The sequence below is a fragment of the Bacillus rossius genome, chromosome 13 (genome assembly GCF_032445375.1).
Source record: "Bacillus rossius redtenbacheri isolate Brsri chromosome 13, Brsri_v3, whole genome shotgun sequence".
Classification (NCBI taxonomy): domain Eukaryota; kingdom Metazoa; phylum Arthropoda; class Insecta; order Phasmatodea; family Bacillidae; genus Bacillus; species Bacillus rossius.
Genome location: NC_086340.1, coordinates 7,655,096 through 7,674,648, shown reverse-complemented (window position 1 = coordinate 7,674,648; position 19,553 = coordinate 7,655,096). Strand labels below are relative to the sequence as shown.

The window sequence follows — 19,553 nt, the reverse complement described above, 5'->3', positions numbered from 1 at the left end:
AGGTGGTCAGGCAAAGCGCGCTCACTCACGAAGGTGGTAGCCGCGCGGCTGGGGAAGAAGAAGGCCAGAGAGGAAGAGAGGAAGAGAGGAAGAGAGGAAGAGTGGGGCAGGTGGTCAGGCAAAGCGCGCTCACTCACGAAGGTGGTAGCCGCGCGGCTGGGGAAGAAGGCCAGAGAGGAAGAGAGGAAGAGAGGAAGAGTGGGGCAGGTGGTCAGGCAAAGCGCGCTCACTCACGAAGGTGGTAGCCGCGCGGCTGGGGAAGAAGGCCAGAGAGGAAGAGAGGAAGAGAGGAAGAGTGGGGCAGGTGGTCAGGCAAAGCGCGCTCACTCACGAAGGTGGTAGCCGCGCGGCTGGGGAAGAAGAAGGCCAGAGAGGAAGAGAGGAAGAGAGGAAGAGAGGAAGAGTGGGGCAGGTGGTCAGGCAAAGCGCGCTCACTCACGAAGGTGGTAGCCGCGCGGCTGGGGAAGAAGAAGGCCAGAGAGGAAGAGAGGAAGAGAGGAAGAGAGGAAGAGTGGGGCAGGTGGTCAGGCAAAGCGCGCTCACTCACGAAGGTGGTAGCCGCGCGGCTGGGGAAGAAGAAGGCCAGAGAGGAAGAGAGGAAGAGAGGAAGAGAGGAAGAGTGGGGCAGGTGGTCAGGCAAAGCGCGCTCACTCACGAAGGTGGTAGCCGCGCGGCTGGGGAAGAAGAAGGCCAGAGAGAAAGAGAGGAAGAGAGGAAGAGTGGGGCAGGTGGTCAGGCAAAGCGCGCTCACTCACGAAGGTGGTAGCCGCGCGGCTGGGGAAGAAGAAGGCCAGAGAGAAAGAGAGGAAGAGAGGAAGAGTGGGGCAGGTGGTCAGGCAAAGCGCGCTCACTCACGAAGGTGGTAGCCGCGCGGCTGGGGAAGAAGAAGGCCAGAGAGAAAGAGAGGAAGAGAGGAAGAGTGGGGCAGGTGGTCAGGCAAAGCGCGCTCACTCACGAAGGTGGTAGCCGCGCGGCTGGGGAAGAAGAAGGCCAGAGAGAAAGAGAGGAAGAGAGGAAGAGTGGGGCAGGTGGTCAGGCAAAGCGCGCTCACTCACGAAGGTGGTGGCCACCCGGCTGGGGAAGGCAGCAGCGGTGATGGAGAAGGCGGCTACAGTAGCCGCCGACGCGCCCATAGACTCCACGATGCGCAGCAGGAAGGACAGTCCGATGAAGAGCCAACGGCCCTGCAGTAGGTGCAGCAACCTGGTGGCACAAGGAAACACTTCTTCTCTTGGCAGGCAACTACTCTGGCTAAAGTTTTGTTTCTTAGAGGAAGGGAACGGGAGATTGCGATGTCATTTTAAATTTATAAAACTTGCTGGGAGTGTCCTTTATATCTGATATATTATAATGTTGGATATAGTTTCGCCATTTTAAAATTATATTAAAAGGTAGAGGTCTCTATTTTGTGATAGTAGATTATTCGATAGAGAGTTGTTGTTTTGAAATTATAGAAAGAGGGGGGAAAGATCAGCCTTTCAAATTTTAAATAAGGGCGAGGAAATCATAATTTTGAGCTTGACAAAGGTTAATCTAACCTTTTTGAAATTATAAATCAAAGAAAAATATTATTATTTTTTTTAACCCTTTCCGTTCATCGTCTTCCTTTCCATGTCCACGAGATTACTCCCACCGAATGCATCACACCGGAGAGATAAAGATGTTTACACGTCGAAAAAACGCGATATGATGAACACGACGGCGGGGAAATGCACTGCCGAAGATCGCCTCAAAATGTTTCGAGGTCAGGAACGGTCCTGGACGGCCAGAGATGGACGGCGAACTCCGAAAAGTCTCTCACCCGAAGAGAATGCAGCTCGCCGCAGCCACGACGATGCCAGAGTTCAGAACCGTCTTGGGGCCTATCTTGTCCACCTGTGAACAAGCCGGACATTCGCACCTCGCGTCTCGCTGCCGGCGCCAGAGGGAGACCTAAGATGCACGTAGAGTTCTGCTGTTCCCGATTACACCCGAACAATTCACCTTCGGCCAACTTCTGGACTTGTTTTATTTTTGCGCTGGAAAAATGAATTCAAATATTAAAAGTGGTCGGTTAGGTTAGCTACATTAAAACACTTTAGAACACTATGGACGGTTAGTTAGGTTAACATAGCTACATTAAAATAAACAGAGAAATATAAATATATAAATAAACCCGAGGTTGGCCGAAGGTGAATATTCGGGCGTGTTCGGGCAGGGACAGAACTTGATGTACATCTTAGGCTTCCCGGCGCCTGAGCGCGGCTCGGAAGAGGAGCCCCTCCCGAACCCGAAGTTTTTTTTTAAAATTTCATATTGGAGAATATATTTATTTTATATTACACCCTTTCAGCGTATTCGTCCACTGAAGTGAACAATCTATACCTCAATGATACGCGGAGCTCTTCATACCTTGAATTTGTGGGTTAAGGTCAGTGGCGTAGCTGAGGCGACTGGCGCCCCATGGGTAGAATCGAAAATGGAGCCTCCTCTTGAAAATATCTCTTAAGGACACAATAACTAAACCAGTGCATATAATTAAAATAACAAAAATATGTACATACATGTAATATATATACCAGTGCGCTGCAGGAGTAGTTTTAAGTAGTTTTAAGAACAAACACAATTCTTGTATATATATATATATAGTACCTAGTTATATATAATCATGCTATTTATATTTTACAGGACATGTGAAATAGTACTATATTCTTCATAACCAAAGATATCTAACAGAGACAGATTCTATAATGTTGTAAGGGACATTGAACTGATGCTCCAACAAACAAACAATTCTAAGGTTTTTAAAATTTTTCCTTAAATTAAACATTTGTATCTGTAAATAATCTGAGTGTATATGTAACTGAAATGAAAAATATGTAATTTTCTGGCAAAAGAGCACTGAGTGCTGGTATGTCGATGCAACCTGTATTTGTAAAGAACTTGAAAAGACAAAATAAAGAGACTTTGAAATTGAATTGAATTCATTGGATTAAAGGAGAAGGGAGGGGGGGGGGGGAGGGTTCAGTAACGCCAAACCGTCGTATCGGCGTTCCCCCCCTCCTTTTCTGCTCCGGCACCCCTGGCGGAGGTCATCCCTGCCACCTGCTTGCTACGCCACTGGTTAAGGTGTACCTGCATTCTGGTGAACATCATACTTTACGGCTATTATGCAACTTCCATTAATTACTAGCCTATGCCCGACATGCGTTGCAATGCCTCAACCAATTTTGTTTGTAATTTGTTTTTAGGTACACATATACAAACCATCTCTCTATCTGTATCTCTATGCATAGGTACCTCTAAGTCTTTCTACATCTATATATCTACACATGTCGCTCTATAGCAAATGAAAATATTTAAAATCCACGCATGTTTTACCTATTATTTTTATGTAACTTATTGCCTGTCACAGGCGTGACATGTGCATAGAAAAACACACACGTGTATTCGAACGCAACGTTGTTTCAAAATTTCAAAGCTATCGGTGAAGAAATTTCGGAGATTTAAGATTTTGAACGAACGAAATTTTTAATTTTAATTCATACCGTTTATAAAATAATAATATATTAATATTATAATTATTATAGCATACAATTATTACCACATAAAATAGTTGTTATATTATAAATATTAAAATTAGGAATATCTTAGGAATTTACAAAGTTTGACTGAAAGAGTTAAACTAATTAGGTTCACGTGTCAAACTGTTCTTTTTGTATGTAAGTACTATAAATCATTACTTTATTAAATAAATATTATTATAGTAAATATTCCAAGGCTAATCTCTAACATATGTCACATCTTCAGTAACCGCATCCTCTGCATATACTGATAAGCACTTAGAACATAGATGTACCATAAACGGAACAATAAAAATAAACTTCTGTAAAGCTCTTATCAGACGTACCAGAGCGCTAAGCTGTGTTATCACTGCTGGACAGCGAAACTGAAACCGGAGAATATCATAAACCTGCTTGATTTTGTTCATTTGGTTCAAATATTGCCGTTTGTATCAGTGTGATATCAGGAGCTTCTAACATTTCAAAAAGGTGTCATTGAATACATTTGTTTGGAGAAATAAGTCTGTACATAACTTGAAATTTTAAAACAAAATTAATAAACTTCTTTTTACAATGTGTAACTATCAAGAAATTAATTATAAAAGAAAAAAATATATATGTATTTTATGTTTAGGCATAGCTTATAAAGTACTAAACGGATTTCTAAAAAAAAAAAAAAACATTGTTTATTAGTAAGACTAACTTAAACACTAGACTTCATGTTGTTACGAAATTACACCCCTAAAGGGATGATAAAAGGGTAAAAGGTTGATACAGTAAATTAATTATAGCCCCTGGGCTAAGATCACTGGAATTGCTGATCGAAGGGCAGAATGGTGCAACTGACCGTTAGTTAATAACTTGCAATGTTATGAAACGTAAGCCTTATCAGAATAATTTATTTGATCATTACGTTTTCATCTAGTTGGTCTCAGGGCTAATCATAGTCTTAAATATTGTCAGCTTTAGGTGCTTCATCACAGTGGTTTGTTTTGTCACCCCAGCTTCAGAGTCTCTGTCGTTATCATCGTAGAAGTCAGCATCTTCACCTGGATTACTATAAGAACTCAAAATCATTGATGTCAAAGCCTCTTCATTGTCTAAAGGTTTCCTTTTTAAGTGTCCATCATTTTTCTAAAGTAGGGAGCATCTACTTGAGATGGGCTTGAATGTATTATTAATATTTATAATGTAGGCTTACGTTTCCTTTTAACCATAGTAAAAATAGGGGGGGGGAGATTGGACGGTTGACAAGGAAGGATTTTTATAGTTTTTCTAACCTAACTAAAACTAATTGTATTTTGGAGGGGTCCGGGGTTAGGGGAGGGACCTAGGTGCGTCTCAGGCCGAAGCCTATACGCCTAGTCATGCTGGGATTAGCCCTGCAGGGAGAGGGTCGCATGCATCGTGTGCTAGGAGGGGATTGGCCAGCCATGGCAGCGATTGGCGCCATGACTAACTCCCCTCACTCTTAAAACTAGACTATAACTAGAGATAGGTTGGGCCCAGGTAAAACCTGCATAGACACAGGGAAAACACCTGGGCACATTCATGCGGGATGCAAATTGGCATGCATTACGTGTATGAATTTACAGGAGACAGAGGGACAAGGAAGGATGTGGTTCAGGAGCAGACACTGGGCACGTGTCACCGCGCGCGGGGCTGGAGCTCCCGGCTCCGGGGCGGACACTCACATACTTGCCCAGCGCGGGGCTGACGAGGAAGGCCGTCAGCTCGAACGAGCCGAACACCAGCCCGTGCTCCGTCACCGTGGCGCCTTTCGCTTCCGCCTGCGAACACAAAGCACGTGCGCGCGGTGCGTCTCAGATCCACCAGCACCCCGAACATTCCCGAACATACCCGAACAATCCCGAATATTCTCGAAAATACCCGAAAAATCCCGAACATACCCGAGCGCACTCAACACCTGGGGGTAGAAGAGAGCACTCACCTCCTGGAGGTAGAAGACAACAGTCATCTGCTGTAGGTAGAAGAGAGCACTCACCTCCTGGGGGTAGAAGAGAGCACTCACCTCCTGGGGGTAGAAGAGAGCACTCACCTCCTGGGGGTAGAAGAGAGCACTCACCTCCTGGGAGTAGAAGAGAGCACTCACCTCCTGGGGGTAGAAGAGAGCACTCACCTCCTGGGGGTAGAAGAGAGCACTCACCTCCTGGGGGTAGAAGAGAGCACTCACCTCCTGGGGGTAGAAGAGAGCACTCACCTCCTGGGGGTAGAAGAGAGCACTCACCTCCTGGGGGTAGAAGAGAGCACTCACCTCCTGGGGGTAGAAGAGAGCACTCAACACCTGGGGGTAGAAGAGAGCACTCACCTCCTGGGGGTATAAGAGAGCACTCACCTCCTGGGGGTAGAAGAGAGCACTCAACACCTGGGGGTAGAAGAGAGCACTCACCTCCTGGGGGTAGAAGAGAGCACTCACCTCCTGGGGGTAGAAGAGAGCACTCACCTCCTGGGGGTAGAAGAGAGCACTCACCTCCTGGGGGTAGAAGAGAGCACTCACCTCCTGGGGGTAGAAGAGAGCACTCACCTCCTGGGGGTAGAAGAGAGCACTCACCTCCTGGGGGTAGAAGAGAGCACTCAACACCTGGGGGTAGAAGAGAGCACTCAACACCTGGGGGTAGAAGAGAGCACTCACCTCCTGGGGGTAGAAGAGAGCACTCACCTCCTGGGGGTAGAAGAGAGCACTCACCTCCTGGGGGTAGAAGAGAGCACTCACCTCCTGGGGGTAGAAGAGAGCACTCACCTCCTGGGGGTAGAAGAGAGCACTCACCTCCTGGAGGTAGAAGAGAGCACTCACCTCCTGGGGGTAGAAGAGAGCACTCACCTCCTGGGGGTAGAAGAGAGCACTCACCTCCTGGGGGTAGAAGAGAGCACTCACCTCCTGGGGGTAGAAGAGAGCACTCACCTCCTGGGGGTAGAAGAGAGCACTCACCTCCTGGGGGTAGAAGAGAGCACTCACCTCCTGGGGGTAGAAGAGAGCACTCACCTCCTGGGGGTAGAAGAGAGCACTCACCTCCTGGGGGTAGAAGAGAGCACTCACCTCCTGGGGGTAGAAGAGAGCACTCACCTCCTGGGGGTAGAAGAGAGCACTCACCTCCTGGGGGTAGAAGAGAGCACTCACCTCCTGGGGGTAGAAGAGAGCACTCACCTCCTGGGGGTAGAAGAGAGCACTCACCTCCTGGGGGTAGAAGAGAGCACTCACCTCCTGGGGGTAGAAGAGAGCACTCACCTCCTGGGGGTAGAAGAGAGCACTCACCTCCTGGGGGTAGAAGAGAGCACTCACCTCCTGGGGGTAGAAGAGAGCACTCACCTCCTGGGGGTAGAAGAGAGCACTCAACACCTGGGGGTAGAAGAGAGCACTCACCTCCTGGGGGTAGAAGAGAGCACTCACCTCCTGGGGGTAGAAGAGAGCACTCACCTCCTGGGGGTAGAAGAGAGCACTCACCTCCTGGGGGTAGAAGAGAGCACTCACCTCCTGGGGGTAGAAGAGAGCACTCACCTCCTGGGGGTAGAAGAGAGCACTCAACACCTGGGGGTAGAAGAGAGCACTCACCTCCTGGAGGTAGAAGAGAGCACTCACCTCCTGGGGGTATAAGAGAGCACTCACCTCCTGGGGGTAGAAGAGAGCACTCACCTCCTGGGGGTAGAAGAGAGCACTCACCTCCTGGGGGTAGAAGAGAGCACTCACCTCCTGGGGGTAGAAGAGAGCACTCACCTCCTGGGGGTATAAGAGAGCACTCACCTCCTGGGGGTAGAAGAGAGCACTCACCTCCTGGGGGTATAAGAGAGCACTCACCTCCTGGGGGTAGAAGAGAGCACTCACCTCCTGGGGGTAGAAGAGAGCACTCACCTCCTGGGGGTAGAAGAGAGCACTCACCTCCTGGGGGTAGAAGAGAGCACTCACCTCCTGGGGGTATAAGAGAGCACTCACCTCCTGGAGGTAGAAGAGAGCACTCACCTCCTGGGGGTATAAGAGAGCACTCACCTCCTGGGGGTAGAAGAGAGCACTCACCTCCTGGGGGTAGAAGAGAGCACTCACCTCCTGGGGGTAGAAGAGAGCACTCAACACCTGGGGGTAGAAGAGAGCACTCACCTCCTGGGGGTATAAGAGAGCACTCACCTCCTGGGGGTAGAAGAGAGCACTCAACACCTGGGGGTAGAAGAGAGCACTCACCTCCTGGGGGTAGAAGAGAGCACTCACCTCCTGGGGGTAGAAGAGAGCACTCAACACCTGGGGGTAGAAGAGAGCACTCACCTCCTGGAGGTAGAAGAGAGCACTCACCTCCTGGGGGTATAAGAGAGCACTCACCTCCTGGGGGTAGAAGAGAGCACTCAACACCTGGGGGTAGAAGAGAGCACTCACCTCCTGGAGGTAGAAGAGAGCTGTCACCTCCTGGGGGTATAAGAGAGCACTCACCTCCTGGAGGTAGAAGAGAGCACTCACCTCCTGGGGGTATAAGAGAGCACTCACCTCCTGGGGGTAGAAGAGAGCACTCAACACCTGGGGGTAGAAGAGAGCACTCACCTCCTGGAGGTAGAAGAGAGCACTCACCTCCTGGGGGTATAAGAGAGCACTCACCTCCTGGGGGTAGAAGAGAGCACTCACCTCCTGGGGGTAGAAGAGAGCACTCACCTCCTGGGGGTAGAAGAGAGCACTCAACACCTGGGGGTAGAAGAGAGCACTCACCTCCTGGAGGTAGAAGAGAGCACTCACCTCCTGGGGGTATAAGAGAGCACTCACCTCCTGGGGGTAGAAGAGAGCACTCACCTCCTGGGGGTAGAAGAGAGCACTCACCTCCTGGGGGTAGAAGAGAGCACTCACCTCCTGGGGGTAGAAGAGAGCACTCAACACCTGGGGGTAGAAGAGAGCACTCAACACCTGGGGGTAGAAGAGAGCACTCACCTCCTGGAGGTAGAAGAGAGCACTCACCTCCTGGAGGTAGAAGAGAGCACTCACCTCCTGGGGGTAGAAGAGAGCACTCACCTCCTGGAGGTAGAAGAGAGCACTCACCTCCTGGAGGTAGAAGAGAGCACTCACCTCCTGGAGGTAGAAGAGAGCACTCACCTCCTGGGGGTAGAAGAGAGCACTCACCTCCTGGAGGTAGAAGAGAGCACTCACCTCCTGGGGGTAGAACGGCGCCTGGATGGACACGCAGATGGCGGCGCAGAAGTGCACGCTGCCGATGCAGAAGAGAGTGACCCACTGCTGACCCGTGAGGCCTCCCTCGGTGGACGTCATCCCGTCTCGCCGCGCCGCACCGGCTACTGGTTGGATCACCGGCCACGGGTCACCGCATCACCGCCTGCAACCCAGCAGCATCAGCTCGTCGATACTCGCTCTGCAATCGAGGCATCGATCACCCCCTTCCTTTTCCACGCATATCCCCCTTGTAGTCTGGATTTGTCAGGAGATGGCTTGCTGCGATGTAGTCGAAGTCGCTTTCTACTGCATCACCACGTGAAACCCGCAGAGAGAGCACACTGCCATAGTCGTGTTCAGGTTCGACTCATCGATATGTGCTCTGTAATCGAGGCATCGATCATCTCCCTTTCTCTCACCCCATGGATATTTTTTTCCTAACTGGCCAAGATATCCGCGTGGCGTCTGTTTACGATTTACGATAGGAATTTAAGAAAATTCTGAGGGTGGATGAGTAATGATGTTAGCAGGCTTTCACGGCTATTGTCTGAAGTGGCTTGGTTTCTGGGTTGTAGCCGCGTCCTTGGCGAATAATTCTCCGACGTTTCGGTTGATATTACAGTCGCCATCATCAGGGGAGCAGGCTGTAGGTAACTGCTCCCTTGATGATGGCAACTACAATGTCGACCGAAATGTCGGTGAATTATTCGTCAAGGACACGGCTACAACCCAGAAGCCAAGCTGCTTCGGTGGATGAGTAGTTCTGCTTCCGTAATTCGTTTTCGATCCGTAGTTTTTGAAAAGTGAAAATGGCTAAAACGCGTGTTTTCAGAACACCTTTTAGACAAGAAATATAAAAACTTGAAAGCACTGAAAGGTCTTGCCTTACATCACTAACTAATTTTTCTGTTCTTAAAATGTTATGGTTTCATAGAATGCGTGGCAGTCTCCAGCCTTGCGTTTAGAGGCGATCCCGCGCTAGAAACAACAGCGAGCTTCGCACTTATCATCCCGCCTCACTAACACAATCATCGAGCTGGTTAAAATCCGGACATAAAGTTATCATGTTACCTAACACCCACGAAATTAAAAAAATACCCATAAAATTATTGATTTGAAAATTTCAGCAAGTACTGTTGTTGCATCTCCTGTAACATGTTGTCACGTGACAAGTTCTGATGCTAAGGTCACTGCCATAACTGAGGCAAGCACAGTTGGGACTCTCGCATGGTGATGCCAGCGTCGCTGAACGGGCAAATGTTGAAACTGTGAATTACAAGTGAAGTTAAAAAAAATTCCGAAGTTACACGAAGCTAAGTATTCCGGCGTGTACGAAAGGATTTGTGCATCGTGAGCACTAAATCATCCCTCTTCTTATTCATCTCCGACAACGCCTCTCGGTTTTTGAAGTGAAAAACTTATTTGGCTGCGTTGAGCGATTTTCGGTAGGGGCAAAACTTACGGGCTCGCGTCAGCGACATGCTAGTGACGTGTTGCGCCAGACTGGCGAATCGCAGCGGCCTGTGTACATGTACACGCATATATACACTAATACCTTGTATATACTCGACTGTATCCTGTGCGTGTTGGACTCTTTTTTGCATGGGTAAAATCTTGTGAGTTCGCATCACCGACATGCTGTAGTAGCAGTTAAGTGAAGTTAATTTGACCACGTGAATACATGACCGAGGTCTGACATCACTTGTAAGTCATAGCTAGGTAATTAATTGTTACGTAATTTTGACATACCCACTGGCATCTGTTGTGACTAAAAAAAATGACGGAAGGATAAATGATATCATGCTGATATCATAGTGATATAATACCAAAATCATTTTCTTGCGTACTTTTGACGTAGAAATGATGTCATAGTACACATTTAAAAACAAAGTTTTAAGTTTTCACTTCGGTCGACAGTCCCCGTGACTGGCTATTTTTTTTTTTTTAATTTTATTTGGACTATTCTTTATATTATTGTTAATCAATCTTCATCCAATTGATTTTATCACGCTTGAATATATACTTTGCCCATTTCCGTGAGACCGAGAATTTAAACAATTTTAACAAAGTTACTCAAAATCATAAATAAGAAGTCAAGGTTTTCAAACATTTTCACACAAAAGTTTTCACTTCAGTCGGCGGGAAGCCTTCATTTCACAGACGAGAGAGCCACACCCGAAGTTCCCCGAAGTTCATTCTCGCTTTTTTTTTTACTTACCACAAGTGTATTTATTTGGGTGAAGAAAAAAAAATTCAGGGGCATTTATTCTCCAAATGCGCGGGTTTAACTTATAAGATGTCATTCTTAAAATTAGCAAGAAGTAGCCCAATTTAAAGAATTATTCAGTAGGTTAGCTACATTATAAATACTTTAAAACATTGTGGATGGTTGGTTATATTAGGTAAGTATAGCTACATTAAAAATACTGTAAAATCATTTTATGGTTGCTTAGCAAATAACTTTTTAATATGTAGCTATATCCAGCGCTAGGAAACCGTTTACATGATTTCACAGTATCTTTAATGTAGCTATCCTAACCAAATCACCGTCCATAATGTTTTAAAGTATTTATAATGTAGCTAACCTAACCTAAATGACCGTTAGTTATCATGAGTTGTCCTGAATAAACATTCACGAACACACGGCAAACGAATAAAAAAAATATGGTGGTGGGGAATTTTTGTAGCACAAAATAAAAGTATTCCAGAATTTTTAATATTATTTACAATGAACCAAAAAAAAAAAAAAAACCGAAGATGCACGAACGGGCGTTTGGCTCTCTCGTCTGTGAAAAGAAGGCTTTCCTCAGTCGGCAGTTCCCATGACTGCTAGCGACCTCGCACGAACAAAAGAAGGCAGCGCTTACCTAACAGCGGGTCAAGCTTTCTTACGTGCGAGCAGTTAATGACACTCTGTCGGAAAGTCCTGATTGTAAACTACTTACGAACCTCTCGACTTCCCTTCCGCCTCACAAGCGGCACTATAGTGCATTCCACTTTCCCTTGACAAAACAGAACCTCCGTGAAGGGGGTGCCTCCCATCTCAGGTCAAGATTTTGAAGTGAAACTTCTAATGCGACTTCCAACAAGGTTGCGTTAAACGTTTAACGCTACAATGGAGCGGGGTATGAAAGCACTGTTGCGTTAAACGTTCAACGCTCCTGGGGAGGGGGAATAGAAAGAGAGAGAGCGAGAGTGAATGCGTGGCACTCGAACGCATGCGCGTAGTATACCTGTTACAGGCCAGCGCGAGCGTTAGCAACGAGTAGCGTCCAATATTCCAAGCACATGCGCGTGGTATTCTTGCTATGCAGCGAAGTAAACAGTGTGAGCGTCGTGAAATTAGCTGAAATATGTACTGGTTGTTCTATTTTAATTTATAATATTCATTATTTCATTTACTTGTTTTTTTTTAGTTTGATTTGATACAATTTGATTTCACTAAAAATCAATTTCTACCCCTTCCTATTTTCATTTCCACATTACGAAGTTTCACTTCTTCCGCGCGGAGGGACTCCGCGCACTATTTTTAATATTTACAGTAATTACAGATATGCTTGTAGACTTTTTTCAATTGTTTAACTTTCACGAAATGAAAAATATATACAGCGCATACTTTTTTTTAATAATTAGCTGCCAAAGTTACATTTTTAAACGTTTTCGGGTTGTACAAATAAGAATTTAATTTATTGCAGAACTGAAACTTTTTACGTTTAACTGCAATGCCACTGGCTATTTCAAGAAATGGTTTGATTTCTTTCAGAAAATATCAACTTATTTTACCTGGCATTTCAAAATTCTCAAATTTGTTACGATTTTGATAGCCAAGAAACATGAATTGATTTTTTGTGATAGAAATGCAAACCATATCATGAAGTAGCTAGTGACATTGCAGTTAAACCTAAAAAGTTTCAATTCTGCAATAAATTAAATTCCCCTTATTTCTACAACCCAAAAACGTTAAAAATGTTGACAGCTAATTATGCAAAACGTATGCGCTGTATATATTTTTCATTTCGTGAAAGTTAAACATTTAAAAAAAACTAAAAGTTGATCAGTGATTAATATAAATATAAAATCGTGACCAGAAATGGGAAGCACGCCCTTAAGTCGGATCCTTCAGTTTAGCCAACATCAGGTTAAAGAACGATTGGTGTATTACTAATCATGTTTAGCCGTAGGTTGGCTAACAGAGTCCTGACGTAGCGTGTGGAGTAATATTGGATGCGTTGGTAATAAAATGAACTAGAATTTGGTTATACATTTTTTTTGTTTTTTAAGTTTTGCAAGACATCTAACTCCAGTAGTCTGATAGTTGGCTGTTAGTTTGAATTTTGTGTGATACTGTGAATTCTTAATCGTAATTATGACAGATGGAACAAAAAAATTTGTAAACTTAATCTGGCGACAGAATTACGCGAAAGAAAAAAAAACCTTTAACGTCCAACTTTTTTTTGCATTAAATGATAAAAATTACAATTTAAGACGCATAACCGTGTACGTTTTCTTGTTTTAAACTATAATCATGTATTTCAAAGCACGATCTTTGTTATGAAATGAGATTAATTTCATACAAAGAAAAAGAAAATAAGTCTTCTAAAAATATATATATATAGATAAAGAATATAGGTTTCTGATACAGAACAACTATTCTTTTCTGTCATATTGTTTACTTAATAATCCATTCAATATACCTACCCTGCCTAGGGAGACTACATTTAGAGTTTCCTTCACTGGTGTGTGTTTTATTGGTGTGCGTTTTTCATTTCAGTGATATTATCCACACCTTTTTACTTGCATGGCAGGAAGATAGCATAGGTTTGTAAGATAGGGAAGAGAAAAAAAGATAACCATTATTTTAATATTTAATTGTAATCGGGCGAAATTAACCCATGTCTTGAGTCGTAGAAATATTGAATGTTTCACGCTCAGTGGAAAATTCATAACCCTATCTCACACACGCAGGCTGAACGAACTTAAAATACTGGCAATATTATTAGGTTATAGGAGTTTCAGCACGTCAATTTACTGTTTGGTTTGTAAGTCTTACCAAGTCAGCTGACGCAAAAAATTACTGTCCAAAATTAGCTTCACGGTGGACAGATTTAGAATAGCATTGTGTACATCTGGGCAGTAAGTGTCTGATAATTCGCAATTACACTGTAGTTTGTTTTTGTAAACTGAATTTAAATACACGTGTAAAACTACAGATCTGTGAAACTTTGCACATTTACACGAAAGAAAATATATCGCGAAAGGAAAAAAAAAATCTTTGCAGTAACAATGGGTTTCGGTTTCTTGGCCGGACATTTATACTTTGTGTTAAAGTTATCTATAAACCATTCCCTGTATAAATTTTTAGCATTAACTGCGTAACATTAATTAGCACCACAAAACAAAATAAATATCCAAATATTGGATATTCGTTTATGTCATCCGCGGTTTAAAATATTTATGCTTGTATAAAAAGTTACATTTTATAATCATGCGCTAATTTTCGTAAGCATGACAAGAACTATTCAAGTATTGGTCTCAAAAATGTATTTAACATAAATGAAAAAGTAACCATAGCATCGTGTTGTACTTATTTGCAACATATTATATATATATATATATATATATTTCAGAACTACAAACTATTATTGGCAATAGCTGTTTCAAATCGAATATTTTGTAAAATTAAAAAAAAAAATATGTGTAGCGAATTGAAACATGAATTGCCTCAATCACAACATTCACACACTACAACGTTTTTCATCGGCTGATTTTGACAGTTATGTCGGCAACTCGCAAGCCAATGCTAAACTCGAACATAGGAAGCAGGGACAGGTCTATATCAACCGTCACTCTATGGATCGTGCAAGATTGAAGTTCGCGTTAATGAGGCGGGAAAACCGGGCCGATTATCTTCCAGGTCCGCTCCAAACGCTATTATGTTTATTAGCTCGAAGCCTGTGATCTAATGTTTCGGTTGATACCGCAATCTTGGTATTCGTACCTAATAGAGCCTTTTTTAAAGTTAATACTTCTTTAGGCGCGTTGTGCAAAATGATGAGTAAATCTTTACGATGCGCAAGCAGCATGCTACAAAAATTTACAGGATGAAAAAAGGCTACATACAAATAAATTTTATGTATTTGCTTTTAAATCTTATACTTTAGTGATTAATTGATATTGATCACTGGTTCATATAATCGAAAACATTTATTTGTTTCGAATGTTAGTGATATAAATTGTGTTTGTTAACTTTTTCAAGTGCATTTATATTAGTGAGGTTATGTTCCCGCATGTATAACTGATTTGCAATTTAAATTACTATATTATTATTTAACAAATAAAGTTAATAAATTAGAATAAACATCCAGAATATTTTTTTAAAATTTCATTATCGATTAAAATTTATGTCAATTATTTTACTTAACTAATTTTTTTTTTAAATTTATTGAATTTATACACTACAATCGTATTTATAACATCACTCCAGTCCTATTTAATTATTTTATATCCATTAATTCGAAGTCAGTATTTTACTAAGCAAAGTTAAGTATGGGAAGCCTAAGATGTAGCCTACATCAAGTTCTGTCCCTGCCCGAACAGTCCCGAATGTTCACCGTAGGCCTTAGGTTTATTTATATATATTTATATTTCTCTGTTTATTTTAATGTAGCTATAGAACTAACCTAACTAACCGTCCATAGTGTTTTAAAGTGTTTTAATGTAGCTAACCTAACCGACCACTTTTAATATTTGAATTCATTTTTCCTGCGCAAAAATCAGGGCCGGTGCAAGGTAAATTGGCGCCCTAGGCGAAAAACCTTAAGCCCCCCTCCCCCCCCCCCCCCCCCCCCGTCGGACACCCCCAAAAATTTTCCTTCTCTCAAAATACATCACGTAAGCCTAAGATTTTGTCAACAATCAAATGTAAGCAGGCTTGTGGTTTTTTTACTTTTTTACTTATTAAAAAATTCACCGTGGACTTTAAATAATTACTTATGTCAATATAAACATTCCAAACTGTGACAAAAATCCATTTTCATCTAGTTTCAATAATCGTTAAACATATTGTATCAGCTGTTGTGTGTCGTGCTGCGCCGCCCCCAGCTACTTAGCGCCCTAGCGGTTGCCTAGTTCGCCTGTATTGACGCGTCGGCCCTGGCAAAAAAAAATAAAACAAATCCCGAGGTTGGCCGAAGGTGAATATTCGGGCAGGGACAGAGCTTGATGTACATCTTAGGCTTCCTGTTAAGTATAACCTCTAATGCACGTACGTAAGCACACGCGCCCATTTGTTTTCGGTCGTGCGCCCGGGCTGGGGCGACACATCTGCCGGTCGCGCTCTCGCGACTCCAGCAGCACAATATGGCGGCGGCCAGACACCTCGAGGTCAGTGTTTCCCTTTGGCAACCGCTCTGGCCGGCCGGCTGGCCTTGGAACACTTGCTGCACACCAACTACACTCGCCTGTCAGTGGGTCGTGACGGCACGCCGAGACGCGGGCAAGGGGGGGGGGGGGGGGGGGGGGGGAGATATATACCTACGTGTAGGCCCTACACTCTGTTCAAGATGAGGTGAGAAGAATTTTTTGACGTGAATACGTCTTAAAATTGCTTCCGTAGTGGGAGACAATTAAAATAAAAAAATTAAAATTGGTTGTTTGTAAAGTCGGTTTACGGACGATAGTTTAACGTGACAACGTCATAACAAAACATTGATGAAATGATTGCATACTTTTACGAATAAAATTTGAATAATTTTTATTGAATTATCACTATTTTGTGTGGATACAAAGAAGGAGTGAAATGAAATCTACAATTGAATTGATAAATTTACTTTCATTTGCACTCATTAATTCAAATATGTTTATTGCTTTAACGAAGAGATTATTTTAACTATAACTTTAATACGTGTTTGCTATTTAACTTCTTCCAATCTGTGTTATTCTGTTAAGGATAGGACGATGATAGGAAAAGTAGGAAACGGATGGGAGTGTTTCAAGTTTAATGTGCCTCGAAAAAGTCAAATCGATGGTTGTTCCAATCGAGTGGAAGAGAGATAGATGCGGCGCAAGCGTACAATGAGCGTAACGGGATACAGAGTAACGGGACAATGTGCTTTACGGTACACTTTTTCCGTGCGTGCAGCCAGCGTTCATCGATTTATTAGACTTTGTCACGTCAAAAAGTGTTTTTTAAAGTGTAATTGAAAGTGTAATTAGGGCGAGGTGACACTCCCCCCAGCTCTGTCCATAAGGCTGGCCTGCTGGACGTGTGCTATCTCACTCGTCTCGCCAGGCGCAGCGGACCGGTCCGAGCAGGTAACGAATGTACGAGGTTTGTCCGCGGGACTGAAGGCGGACAAGAGACACCAAGGCGACCCAGCGCTGCCTAGGAGGAAGGTGTGTGTGTCAGCTAACCTGCTTCATTTATACCCAACCACTTCATTTTACCTCCCCCCACTTCACTTATACTCCTCCCGATTCACTTATACCTTTGAATATATATACTGTATAGAAGTCGCGAGTGGATAGGATTTACTCTACGTTTTTCAGAAGCGTATGATGAGCAGCTTGGGAACTTCACCGCTGCAGGGCGTTGCCGTAACGCCCTGTATCGTCTTAGTTGTTATTTACACGTTAGAGCGCAGCGCTGTCGCCCGCTGTCAATCCCCGAACCACCCACCTATCATTCACTGCAGCTCAAGGTCGTTCAACGGTAGGGGGAAGGGGTGTTTGAAGAGTTCGACACTTGTCCGCTAGGGACCACCACAAGTCGATGCCCTAGAGATGGTGGCGATTGCGGCGGTGAATTAACCAACTACCTCAAAACCGTATTAGAAATTTTAACCTGGGCTGGCGACTTCTATACAGTATATATATTCAAAGCTTATACTCCACCTGCTTCATTTATACCTCCCCCTCTTCATTTTTACTCCCCCCTCTTCATTTATACTCCCCCCACTTCATATACACTTCCTTCTCCCTCCCCCCTGCTTTATTTCTACCCACCCACTTCATTTATACTCCCCCCACTTCATTTACACAGAGCTTTGCATTGGGCTGCAGTGATTGCATTTCCTCTCGCATCCAGCCCGCATGCATGCCTCACAATACACGGAGGCGGCAGAAATTTGTCTGCAAGACGTGTTAAGGGCTCCGCTTACCTGGGCACACAAATGGCGTGCAGAGCTCCAGGAAAAACAACGCGATTTGAAGACTACTCGAGATATCCGAGTGGGGGTCTGCTTACGAAAAGCATTTAAGAGTCCGCCGAGGACCGAAAAGTACTTTTGATTTCGGATTAAAGTTTTAAACCGTATTTTTAGAAGAGTTAAAATGGCTAAAACCGATGTTTTCAGAGTAATTTTTAGGCATGAAGCAACCCAAACAGATCCTTGAAAGCATTACCACTTTATCTTCATTTCTCAGCCATATAATGTTGTGGTAACCGCTCAGATCTCACAGTTATCCTGTGCACGACGAGAAGACTGCGCGCCAGTCCAGAGGAGACACCGCGCTAGAAGCACCAGCGAGCGTCGCGCTTATCATCCCGCATCAATAACACACATACACCCCTGACGAGGCGGGCCCCGTAAGTTGCAAGCATGCCTTTCATACAAACCTGACACGTGTGATGACTGTATTAAATTAAACTTATATATACGCACTTATGACTTTTTGTTAGCGAAAGCATCAAAAATTTGACTTAAGAAAAAAAGCATCAAAAATAATTAAATATAAAAATCAAAATAATGTAAACCGTTCAATTTTCTTTTCTCATGCAAAATTATTACTCAAATTTTCTGTGTGTAAGCGTTGGACTTCTAAATGTCTGCTGTTCCCTGAGATTTTAGTGTGGCAATTTTCTTTTGAAACTAAATTAAAAATATAATTTACCAAAAAAATAAAATTGGTTGTCAGTAAAGTCGGTTTACGGACGATAGTTCAACGATGGTGGGGAGGGGGAGATGGGGGAATATCGAGTGCCCCACTCCTCACTCCACACACGAGCAGTCTTGTGGTTGCTGTTGCTGTTTGATATAAAATTCGTTTCATCGTCGAATATCGAGGAAATGTTGGATGTTGCAGTTGCACTTATAGTTAGAAAACTTGGGTTGGGGGGGGGGGGGGGTGTGTGGAATGGAACCAATAAAGAAGTCTACCACGACTAATTACTAAGTCTCGAATTGGCTGCTCACGGACGAATATTGACAATTTTTGTTTTTTTTAATAAAGTTATATCATATTATTTGTGAGCAGAGTCCCCCGGGCCAAAACGCCGCAATTCGTAAATTTTGCAGCTTTGAGTTAGCTGAATATTTCACCTCTGAAACGTTCAGACTTTTACAAATTATTATTGACGTGTAACATTCTAGCTCACGGTATACGTCATTTTGAAGGAGTGATTTCATGAATGCAACGGAAGTCAAGGAACGGAAATGTGTAACAAACAACCACGCTGCTGCCATCTGTGGCGGACGGCGCGAACCAAAGTTCACAAAGACAAAGGGAATATTTATAGCATTAACTTTTCAGTGAATTTCAACAATGTTGGCAGTATTTTAATCAAATTCTTGGTCGAACATCAGGTCTAAAACAGGGGTTTAGAATATTTTTTGACGTGACGTCTAATAAATCGATGAACGCCGGCTGCACGCACGAAAAAGTGACCCGTTACACACATTGTCCCGTTACGCTGTGTCCCGTTACGCTCATTATACGCTGGCGCCGCATCTATCTCTTCCACTCGATTGGAACAACCATCGATTTGACTTTTTCGAGGCACATTAAACTTAAAACACTCCCATTCGTTTCCTACTTTTCCCATCATCGTCCTATCCTTAACAGAATAACACAGA

General features: G+C 43.9%; 1 protein-coding gene across 1 annotated transcript in view; it reads right to left on the bottom strand.

Annotated features, from left to right (window-relative positions):
* LOC134538183 (MFS-type transporter SLC18B1-like) overlaps window positions 1-19,553 on the bottom strand; it is a 41,963-nt gene that overhangs the window by 16,288 nt on the left and 6,122 nt on the right. Inside the window, exons 2-5 of the mRNA XM_063379249.1 lie at window positions 8,680-8,863; window positions 5,237-5,332; window positions 1,802-1,875; window positions 1,056-1,203 (exon numbers count right to left, since the gene is read on the bottom strand). Coding sequence (XP_063235319.1) covers window positions 1,056-1,203; window positions 1,802-1,875; window positions 5,237-5,332; window positions 8,680-8,799 — 438 coding nt within the window. The 5' untranslated portion in view covers window positions 8,800-8,863. The remainder of the gene's footprint in view (window positions 1-1,055; window positions 1,204-1,801; window positions 1,876-5,236; window positions 5,333-8,679; window positions 8,864-19,553) is intronic.